This window comes from Cryptomeria japonica, unplaced genomic scaffold, assembly GCF_030272615.1.
Source record: "Cryptomeria japonica unplaced genomic scaffold, Sugi_1.0 HiC_scaffold_87, whole genome shotgun sequence".
In the NCBI taxonomy this organism is placed as follows: domain Eukaryota; kingdom Viridiplantae; phylum Streptophyta; class Pinopsida; order Cupressales; family Cupressaceae; genus Cryptomeria; species Cryptomeria japonica.
In genome coordinates, this window is record NW_026728909.1 from 481,611 (window position 1) to 493,295 (window position 11,685).

General features: G+C 36.3%; 2 protein-coding genes across 2 annotated transcripts; one reads left to right on the forward strand and one right to left on the reverse strand.

The window, feature by feature from the left end:
• Window positions 1-495: 495 nt before the first annotated feature.
• On the forward strand, window positions 496-1,279 carry LOC131864487 (pathogenesis-related thaumatin-like protein 3.7). The gene is made up of 2 exons (XM_059215257.1): window positions 496-562; window positions 654-1,279. The coding sequence occupies exons 1-2, from the start codon at window positions 496-498 to the stop codon at window positions 1,277-1,279; spliced, it is 693 nt and encodes a 230-aa protein (XP_059071240.1).
• Window positions 1,280-9,461: 8,182 nt separating this feature from the next.
• On the reverse strand, window positions 9,462-10,500 carry LOC131864466 (pathogenesis-related thaumatin-like protein 3.7). Its single transcript, XM_059215237.1, has 2 exons — window positions 10,398-10,500; window positions 9,462-10,295 (listed from the first exon to the last, which is right to left on the reverse strand). The coding sequence occupies exons 1-2, from the start codon at window positions 10,462-10,464 to the stop codon at window positions 9,670-9,672; spliced, it is 693 nt and encodes a 230-aa protein (XP_059071220.1). The 5' UTR covers window positions 10,465-10,500; the 3' UTR covers window positions 9,462-9,669.
• Window positions 10,501-11,685: the final 1,185 nt, after the last annotated feature.

Below are 11,685 nucleotides of genomic sequence, written 5' to 3' on the forward strand. Positions count from 1 at the left end.
CCGGGTCCATGCTAGTTTGCTTCCTTCTGAAGTTATTACGGTCGGAAACTGGGCAGCGGTTACCTGAAGTCAAGTCATGCACTAAATGCAACCTGAAGTCAAGTCATGCACTAAATGTAAGTTTGAATTCTAATAACAAGGGCTTTCGTACGATGCATTGACAATTCTATGAATACAATACATGTTACACATTTTATGCATATAATACATGTTGCATATACATATAACTGCATCTAGATGCATCTTAGAATCTTATTCATACAATGCATGTTACACATCCTATGCATATAATGCATTTTACATAGACATATAACTACATGCAGATGCATCGTAGAAGCTGGATAGAGGGTGCCCTCGTACGTCACACTACTGCTCAGACTGAGTCCATGCTTCCTTCGTGTCTGCCCGGGAGATCTTTTCCTATATAAATGATGAATCCTTCTTCATATACTCAATCTATCCATCTTCATTCGACCGTTCAATACAGACGGTATAATGGCAACAGTATCAGATCTTGTGCTTATTCTTGTGGCTGGACTGGCTATATATCTTCAGATGCAAGGTAAGCTGTATTGGTAACATAAGAGTTTTAGATTGAATACACTATATATCCGAGGTTCACAATAATAATATGCGTGTGTTTTTTGTTGCAGAGGCGGCAGCAGTTAAGTTTGAGATAACGAACCAGTGCAGGTACACGGTTTGGGCGGCAGGATTACCCGGCGGAGGGCAGCAGCTCGACCAGGGTAAGACATGGACCGTCGATGTGCCGGCAGGGACAAAGGGAGCAAGATTCTGGGGCCGAACCGGCTGCTCTTTTGATGCGAGCGACCGAGGAACCTGTCAAACCGGTGACTGCAACGGCCAATTGAGCTGCCAGGTCTCGGGAGGCGTTCCCACCACGCTGGCTGAGTACACCCTCAATGGAGATGGCAACAAGGACTTCTACGACGTCTCCCTGGTGGACGAATTCAACGGTCCTCTCTCCATCAATCCTACAAACGGACAGTGCACTGCCCCTGCATGCAAAGCCGACGTCAATGCTGTTTGCCCTGCTGAGTTGAAGGTGAATGGCGGATGCAATAGTGCCTGCACTGTCTTTCAAACTGACCAGTATTGCTACAGAGGTGCCTATGTCGACAACTGCCCTGCCACAAACTACTCGATGATCTTCAAGAACCAGTGCCCTCAGGCCTACAGTTATGCCAAGGATGATACTTCCAGCACTTTCACCTGCCCTTCTGGAACCACTGACTACAGTATTGTATTCTGTCCCTAAATCTATATAGGAGTATGCTCATCTACATCCTAATAATCAGCTATGAGTGTATCACCTCCGTATTTAGTATCTGATATATGGTGGCATAAACTATCACTCGGTAGTCATATAAATAAGCCATCATTTGTTGTAAGGCGTTAGATGCAATTTTTAAGTATCACAGTTTACTATAAATAAAAGTCCAATATTCTAATGGGCAATTTGAAATAGGTAATTCATATGCAATATCTTTTTATAAATGTCTTTTATTATTTTAGTAGGGAAGGGGTCCTAAACCCTTACAAAAAAAACAAATAAACTAGAGAGCAACGACACAATCGCTGGCATCGGATAGCCAACACCCCAGAAAGCATAGAAACAACTCTCAAAAGTAATAAAACACTAACAATACCCACATAACTAAACATAATAACCCTCTCCAACTTCCTACTATCCATAATACAACTACTAGCATATAACTAAAAAGAGTTCATAATAGTATCAGAGTACTTAATCCACATGAAAACACCCAACATAAGGCATGCAGGCCTGTTTAGATAAAAGTCCATGTTAAAACTAATACTATCATCTTTTGAAATCAACGCAGACCAAAAAAAAGCACCAACCCAATAGCATCCTACTCATCCTTGATGACGTTCCATTCCCGCACAAGACACTACATCAGTTCCTTCTAGATCTTAGGTTACAACATGTCCTCTTTCTGCTCCTCTTGCAGGTTGACATCCTTCATCTTTTTTGCTTTTTTCTTCATCTTTCTCTATCTCAAGACAAACCCCATAACGACATTCTGCATAATTCATCAGTAATAGCACATAGGGAATTCAAGGCCTCTCCCATTAGCTGATGTCCTTGCCTATATTCGTCCATCTTCGCTTTAAGGTTCATGACCTTAACTTGTAGGTTAATTATCTAGTTTTGCTATTATTTGATGCTAAAATTCTCCTCCTCGGTAGGAGAGTCCTGAGAACAGGGCACCATTTCCACATCCTAAAAAAGTATTTTGAAGCAAGGATTTTTGTTTCGAATCAACCTTGTCCTCTAGAGAATCACTTAAACCCTTTGAATCCTCCTTACTGTCCTCCCCTTGTTCCTCCCCTTCCACCTGAAATTCCTCATCCTCCCCCCCTCCTCACTAGAGCTCCTGAGTTGTCATCATCATCAAGGGTAAAAGCCTTTGCCGGTTCAGGGGAAACATCTTCGGTTTCAATTTGTTTTTCTTGTCTTTGGCGAGCAGATGAGCCGACCTTCTTTCACCAAAGTGACCCTCCTATTTCTCCTTTTCATGCAGGTTATCTTTCACCTAATCTCATAGTTCTTACAAGATGAAAAATCAGACACCAATAATATCTATAGGTCCATTGCTATTGTATCCCATCCGTCGTATGATCAGGAATCATTAACCATATTGTTGTGTTGGTATGGCCACCTCTAGAGTAGCAGCTCTGACCTCTTCCTCATCCTTGTATAGCCAACTAAGGATGTCTTTCCCTTATGATTCATTTGCTAGTGTGCCCAATTGGATAAATTTTCCATCAAACTTGGTGATGGGTTGTGTTGATTGATGTGTCGATGCAGAAGGTTGTCCATGAGATTTTGGTGATGTTGGTAATTTTGATAGACACATGGGTTCAAAATAGTATTCTCCCATGCCTTGATCTTTGATTTCAACTTTTGTTTGAAGTCCATGGATAAAGACTTGATTTTTTCTTGATGATGATCTAATGCTAAGGAAGCTGGAGCTTTCCTATTGTGTGGAACTAGGCTGTCTTGAGCTGTCCCCATAGCATTGCAATGTTGAAAAGGATTATTATCGGTAGATATGGAGATTTCCTGTCCATTATATGGGAATTTGACACACTGATGGTATGTTGAAGGCACTACTTGCATTTCATGTATCCAAGGATGACCCAATAGAATATTGTATGTTAAGTCTATGTCTAAGACTTGGCACATAGTGTCCCTTTGTATCAGTCCTACCTAAATAGGTAGTATCACTGTTCCTTTAGATGACTTGTCTTCATCATCATAGGCCTTGATGGTGATCTTTTTGTTTGGATCAATAGACTTCTCAAAGAAGCCTAATGCACGGATAAGCTTTAAAGCACATATATTGAGACCAACTCCTCCATCTATTAATACTCTTTTAACTCGATGTTTGTAGACTAAGACTTTGATATGAAGGGGAGTGTTATGTGGATGACTCAAAGAGACATTATCATGTTGGAAAAGGTGAGTTTATGAGGCCCTGTCATATGAGCCACCATGGCTTGGAATTTTATCAATGTCCAGATCTTGAGGAATGTTTGTTTCAACCAATGCTTGTTCTAAGATATCCTTATCTTTTGGTGAGAACTTGAGCAACTCGAGTATAGATATTTGAGCAGGAGTTCTCTGTAGTTGATAAACCAAATCATATTGAGTATTGGGAATAGTGGTGGATGTTGATGTATGCCCTTTCAAGACGCATTTTTGAGCTTTGGTTGTCACATTGATTGATGCATGGTCTTGTTTGTCCTTGATTTTTATGACATTTATTTGGTTATCATCTATCAATATGTGATTGATGGTGTTGTTGTACAGGTGATTTATACAAGCTCCTCTTGTATCATTTGATGATGGAGCTCCTCCCTTCTTGTAATTTGGAAGAGGATTTTTAAAAGCATCGTGGTCACCGTTTGTTTTGAGACCATCAACCATTAAATCACCTCTATTGATCATATCCTGACCAATATTCTTAAGCCTCATGAAATCATTTGTGTGATGTCCTTTGTTTCGATGAAAATCACAAAAATACGAATCATTCCACCAAGGTGGTTTGACCTGGGGTTCAAAGTTGTTTATGGTCAGTAATGTGATAATTTTGTTCGCCAGGAGTTCTCGAAATGTCAATTCTAAGGTTTTCCCTAATGGTGTGTAGATGTGTCTATTTGGGAAAGTGTTGGTGTTACCTCTTTGGTTTGTATTATTCCCTCAGTTAGCCTTGTTTATTGTTGTTGCCTTGGGTATTGTTATTGGTATTTGAAATTGAAGGTCCTTGATTGGTATTTTGTGGATAAGTGTTAGTGCCTTGATTAACACCCTTTTGATTTTTGTTAGATTGTGGATTACCTCATAAAGCTAATACTGGTTGTTTGGACTTCATATCATTAGCATCGGCTCCTCCATCATTAACAATGTTTTTGTTTCTTGTCCAAAATCTTGATTTGTCTAAAGTGTTGTTGTTATTTTTATTGTTAAAGGAGTGAGTGTTGGATGAGTTAATTCCTTCCTTAAATAACTTCAATGTTCCTTTCTTGATGTAGGCTTCCTCTACTTGGATTCCATTTTCTATCAACTTGGTAAAAGCTGGTATGCATTGGAGCTTGAGTTGATAACACATCTCACTATTTAGATTGTCAATAAAGATCTCCATCTTTTCCTTTTCAGGCATGTCTCGAGGATATCTCGAAACCATACGTCTCCAACACTGAAGAAACACCATGAATGTTTCATTGCTTTTTTGTTTGGTGTTGCATACATCCAACATGGTGATTGCATCCTAAATATTATAGGAGTATTTTGTGATAAATTTGTTTACAAACTCATCAAATGATCTGATGGGAAGTGTAAGTTTAGACAACCACTCCATTGTTTTCCCTCCCAAACTTCTTGGGAATAGTCTCATTAAGAATCATCGTGAGAAAACTCTAGGCTTATGGTACAAAATTCCCGAACATGATTGCGAGGATCACTTTTAGCATCGTATTTGTCGTACTTTCGCATATCTGAATTTGGGGGAAAAGGTATCATGTTTAATCTCCTGTCAAAGGAGTAAGGACAGATTTCATCCAAGGAGTATCGCATTGTGGTCCCTTGTTGCATGTTCTACATTTGCCTTTGCAGCATTTGGATTTGTTGTGTAAGAGTGACCATGGGTGCATTTGTATGTCGAGGGAAACCTTCCCCCTTTCATTAAGATTATCCTGAGGTCGGCCATGGTTGTGTTCGGGGGTGTTATTTTGTTCATGCATGATTTATGGGCCATGTGTTTCTTCTTCTATTTTTTGGTCTTGATAGGCATAATTTCTAGACCTTGTTCTAAAAATTCTTTCAGCGACATTCCTTAAGTTTTCGGTATTAAAATCTTTAGGAAGTGTAACTCCTTTTCTAGTTAGCATGAGCATATATTTTTCCTCGTTTGCTTCAATAAGTCTTTCCATGAGCCTTTGGAATGAGGGGTTTTCTTGACATTCTTGGAGTTGTCATTCCTAAGTCACTTTGCTCAATGATTTGAGAGAAAAGACATTGACTTGAGGGATCATGTTAGATAGAGAACAATGGAACATCCCTTGGGAAGTTGAGCTATTCAATATAGCTCCATAACTTGCACCAAGAGTCCCATTGGTGTGTGGATCTTTTGGAACCTTAATTTTACGTTTCTGTACACCACATTTCCTGCACACATTTGTGGCGCCCACCATGGGGCCGAACCCCATTAATCTTATCATTTTTTTTGTAGGAGCAATATTGCAAGCACGTGGGAAAGCTGGTTTAGCACATTGGGACCTTTCTTTAGTGCGTAGAAACATTAGTTAGTGCTTCTAGTATACTATTTAGTGAAGACCTCTCCACTAGCACATTTAGACTTTTTGTTAGCACCTGATATTCTGGTTGTATTCTATATCATCATAACGCATTCGACAAACATAGTAGAACATTCGGTAACCATCTTAGCGCATAGAAGTCATTTTGTAGCACATTTTCATGTTTTTGTAGTGCATCTGCACGTTTCTGTAGCTCACCTGTGCAATAGTCTAATGCATAGCTCTAACAAAGGAAAACGCAAAACTGTAATCGAAGAAAGAAAATTTTAGGCTTGTGAAGCCCACCCTCAGAATTTGATTATTTTGCTAACTGATTTTGTTCAGGTTCAAACCTTTTTCTGCAGGAGCAATAGGAGTTAGTTTAAGTTTTTCTTTTCTTTCTTTCAAAAGTTAGTTAAAAAGAACTCACCCTCTTTTTTATTGCAAAAGCTTAAAATAAACCTCATAAGTTCTTTGGGATGTTTAAAATGAACTTCATACTTTCCTTTGGTATTTAAAACAAAACTTCATCTTTTTCTTATTGCATGGGTAAAAAGAACAACAAAGAAAAAAATTTCATTCTTCCAAGTTAGGAAAACACTTCGTTCGGGTTTTAAAAGAACAACAAATTTACTTTTCAATCAACAAAGGTAAAAAGAAATTCACCTTCCTTTGGTGCCTAAAAGGATTCATTTTAATTTATTGCAAAAGTAAAAGAAACTCATCTTTATTTTGTGCAAGGAAAAAGGGAAAGTTCTCACTTATCAACTTTAATTTTGTTGACCAAAATCACGATTTCTTTTGTTGACCAGGATTTCCAATTTTTTGATAGAAAATCATTGCTATAAAAGGTTAAAAAGAACACCATACTTTTTGGAGCAAAATCTCCAAACAGAAGTTAGCAAATCATTTCTTTGAAAGGTTAAAAAGAACACTTGAGTGCCTTGTCTCGAAAGTGGAAAGTATATGCTCTCCCCTTAATTGGGTGACCAAAATGCCAAACCACTCTTTCATGCTTTCTTCATTTCAAGCAGTTAAATCGTTTAGCAAGCCTGTCATCCCGAGTTTCTCTTAGAGTGCCATTTAAATGGTCGGTGAGAAGGGAATGACCTAATTTCGAGCCCCATGGTGGGTGCCAGAAATGTTTGTGGGAAATGCAGTGGTGTACAAAAACATAAAATTCAGGTTCCAAAAGATCCACACACCAATGGGACTCTTGGTGCAAGTTATGAAGCTATATTGAATAGCTCAACTTCCCAAGGGATGTTCCATTGTTCTCTATCTCACAGGATCCCTCAAGTCAATGTCTTTTCTCTCAAATCACGGAGCAAAGTGACTTAGGAATAACAACTCCAAGAATGGGTGATGTTTGATTAATTTACCATGATTTCATTCCTAGATATGTATGATATTGAATCTATGATGATTTTAAACTAGTATGAATTTTATGTTATGATAAAGATTAGCAATCCTCTCCTAACAATATATACTAGTCTAACATGGATATGCTATGATATTTAAAATTACTTCTAAAATGCTATTAAGATGATTTTATCAAAGAGAGGCTAAATGCTCAGTAAAATGACTATAGATTACATGCATGAAACTTGGATATCTCAAAATGAGAGAATGAGAGCTCTATTTATAGGGAAAATAGGGAAATGGATGGTCAAGATTGGATAATCTTAACAAGGGCCAGGATTGAAAGTTATCAATCCATGTTTACAATTCTCACCAATGAAATGGTGACAATTGTCAACAAGAGGTTGCTTGAGAGGAGATGAAATAATAATTAAATGCTTGAGAAGACATGATGGTTACCTTAGGAGCTAAGGGTTAATGTTAGGTTAGGGTTATCCATTGGATAAAGCTTTTACCCAAGCAGTAAACTCTTGTGCAAGGGTTAAAGGGATAACCAAAGTTAAAGCCATGAATGTTTTATGAGACCCTTGGGTTAGATGAGGGTTGAGTTAGAGAGAAAGTCTCTAGCCATGAAAGAAGGTTGAGTTAACCATTAATGGTTATGAAGACTTTGAGGGTTAACTTGTTGAGGACATAAAGCCTTTAATAGTTATTGAAGACTTTGAGGGTTTGAGAAGTGACTTCCCTTTTCTTAGGGATGTGACAATAATTAGGAGATGGATTAGGCTAAATTAGAATTGATTAGAATAATCTAGAAGGGGTTTAGGGAGGCAAGTGGGAGATGTAGGAAAATGGAAGTGGAGGAAAAAGGAATTTAATTAAAATAAAACTACTTTATTTCAATCAAATAGATGCAACTTGCATAAATACAAGTGAGGGATTTAAATAAATAAATTAGAATTATTTATTTGCAAGGATTAATTTAATTAAATGTAAGTTTAATTAAAAGGGGAGAAGGGGGAATTTAATTAAATAAAGTAATTTATTTAATCAAAGGCTAGAAAAGGCTTAGGTGAACTTAATTAAATAAATTGAGTAATTCATTTAATCAAATAGATGAATATAAAGAATTTAATTAAATAGAAGAATGAGATTAAAATAAATATTAAATATTCATTTAGGAAAGTGGTCAGATTTATACGTCTACAATAATTACTATCATATCACCAATAATGTGATAAAGGCAATTTGTATGTAATATATAGTTACGGAAAAATTTCTCCCATCTTATTATTATAGTTTAAAAATTTTAAATATGTGTATATCCATGCAAATTTATTAGAATCCACTATTATGGATTGAGTTGATACAATATGTATTGGAAAGTAGATTAGTTTTGTGTTGAGTATATTTATTTATTAATTCTTACTCTATCTTATTAGCACCATATGTCCTTGTCACATCAAAGAGTGACATATCTTACTACAAACATAAAATAAATACATAATGAATACATATTTCAAAATTAGAAATATATAACAACTTTCAACTAAAAAATATAAAATTAATTTCAAGTAAAATGAAATAATCTTTCCAAATAAAATAACTCATAACATTTAAATAAAAATAAGAACAAGAAAAAAAAAATGTCAAGTAATATAATTTTAATTATTGTAAAGTAATTTGGCTCATGGGTTCCTTTCCCTATTGAGGTGGTTGGAGATAGGGTGAAGAACTGATAGTGCTAAGTGCAAAAGTGTGTGGACTTCTTAAAGGCCTCCATTAATGTAGTGAGTCTAGATCATGTCAACTCGTCCTTTGCATTCACAAACAACCAAAAACCTAATCAAGATATTCCAAAAGGTAATAATGTGAAAATTGAAACTTAGTTTCTCTAGTATGTTTAGTTTGAATGTAAAGCTGATAAGAGATATTGGATGTAGCTACTATGTAGGATTTTGTCTACGTAAGTAAGAGTAGAGATGCATTCTGGCCCTATTTTAGATTTGTTATTTAATTGAAAAATTTTCAATTTTTAATATATATGGAATGCAACACCCAAAAGTAGCTAGTTTACAAAAAAATCAATTGTGACTCAAAATTTTATTTGATGAATGTAAATAATCTATATTTTAAAATTAAGATTTATAATTCAAAACAAGTAAATATCTGTACTATTTGAATATATATATATATTTAATATATTAGAACTTAAAATGTTAAAAAGATAACTGCATATGGATTAGCTTTTCCTCATTACCCATTAAAATACCGATGGAATTTTATTTACAATAAACTGTGATACTTGGAAACTGGCATGTATACCTTACACCAACCGATGGCTTATTTACATGACTCTACCAAATGATAGTTTATGCCACCATATATCAGATACTAAATACACGGGTGATAAGATCATAGCTGATTATTTGGAGGTTATAATGACTATGATGATCCTATATATATCTAGGGACAGAATACAATACTATAGTCGGTGGTACCAGAGGGGCAGGTGAAAGTGCTGGAAGAATCGTCCTTAGCATAACTGTATGCCTGTGGGCACTGGTTCTTGAACATCATCGAGTAGTTTGTGGCGGGGCAGTTCTTGACATAGGAACCTCTGCAGCAATACTGGTCAGTTTGAAAGACAGTACAGGCACTATTGCATCCACCATTCACCTTCAATTCAGCAGGGCAAGCAGCATTCACGTCGGCTTTGCATGCAGGGGCAGTGCACTGTCCATTTGTAGGATTGATGGAGAGAGGAACGTTGAAGCCGTCAACCAGGGAGACATCGTAGAAGTCCTGGTTGCCATCTCCATTTAGGGTGTACTCGACCAGCGTGGTCGGAACGCCCCCCGAGACTTGGCAGCTCAGTTGGCCGTTGCAGTCACCAGTTTGACAGGTTCCTCGGCCGCTCGCATCGAAAGAACAGCCAGTTCGGCCCCAGAATCTTGCCGCCTTTGTCCCTGCCGGCACATCGACGGTCCATGTCTGACCTTGGTCAAGCTGCTGCCCTCCTCCTGGTAGTCCTGCCGCCCAAACTGTGTACCCGCACTGGTTTCGTATATCAAACTTAACTGCCCACGCCTCTGCAACAAAACATACACACACAAAAATTATCGTAAGGCCTAGAGAGATGTATATACCATTCAACAACCTACAACACGTATTATTTTACCAACACATCTTACGTTGCATATGTAAAGATATGGCCAGTCCAGCCACAAGAACAAGCGCAAGATCTGATACCATCGCCATTATACCGTCTGAATTGAACGATTGAATGAAGATAGATAGATTGGGTATATGAGGAGGGATTATTCATTTATATAGAAAAAGATCGCTCCGCCGGTCATGAAGGAAGCAACAGAGGAAGGACCCGGCATGAGAAGGCTAGTATCGTACGCATTCCGGTTACAGAATTCAAGCTTGCATTTATAACATGACTTGACTTCAGGTAAGAGCTGCCCAGTTTCCAACCGTAAGGGTCATCAATATTCAGATAATAGCTGTAATATTAAAGACAACCAAGTTTCACAACAAATCAAACCAACAAAACATAAATAGCCATATGATATGGGAAAAAAAGGATGTTGGATTTAGTTTCATTGAACTTTAACTCTAAAGTAGCCAAATAAATATATAAGGACTTCCTAAAGTTTATTTTTTTATTTATTTTTGTAGCCCCCACCAATATTGTATAATAGACAAATTAGATATGGGACTGAGCATTAAGACTTCTATTTGAAGACCAACCCTAGATAACACCCTTGGCCCTTCAACTATTAATAAATAATTTAGAGCCAACTACCTTAAGAATAAATATATAACGGGGTGAAGGACTCCCTTGTAAGATAAAATAGGACAAGAATGAAATATTGAAAAAAGAATTTAATATGATCTAACAAATATATTTTTCAAATTACCAATATAAACCTGTAAATTGGGAAAGAAATCTAGACTCCTAAAGAGGAATTGCTTATCTACAAAGAGAAAATATTCTCAAGGAGTTTCAAGCCTTTTGCAAATAGGGAAGGGTTGCAAAGAAGATGTAAGGGAGTTTAGATTACTTTCTTAGAATTTCTTAGTCATAGTTAAAATTTTATGTATGATTACTTATTTTTAATCTCATTGTTTGAAACTAAGTATATACAAAGAAAAAAAATCCTAAAATAATCATAAAAAAAATCTCTGACTAGAAAATTTTAAATATTTAGAAAATATAGTTGTCCTTTTAGATTTGCAAATTTCTAAAAAAAACTTGTTCCCCTAGACCTAATCGACATTTCAAGATATTCTTATTTCACTATTGATAATAATTTAGTCTATTTTTTTAAATCATAAGTTCATATTCCACTACTTATTTAACATTTTTATTTGAAAGCAAATAATACCTATTTAAAAATTAAACCAATTTTTTGAAATTATTATAATATTAGTTACAAAAGTCAATTAAAATGTATATTTTTCAAATATTAA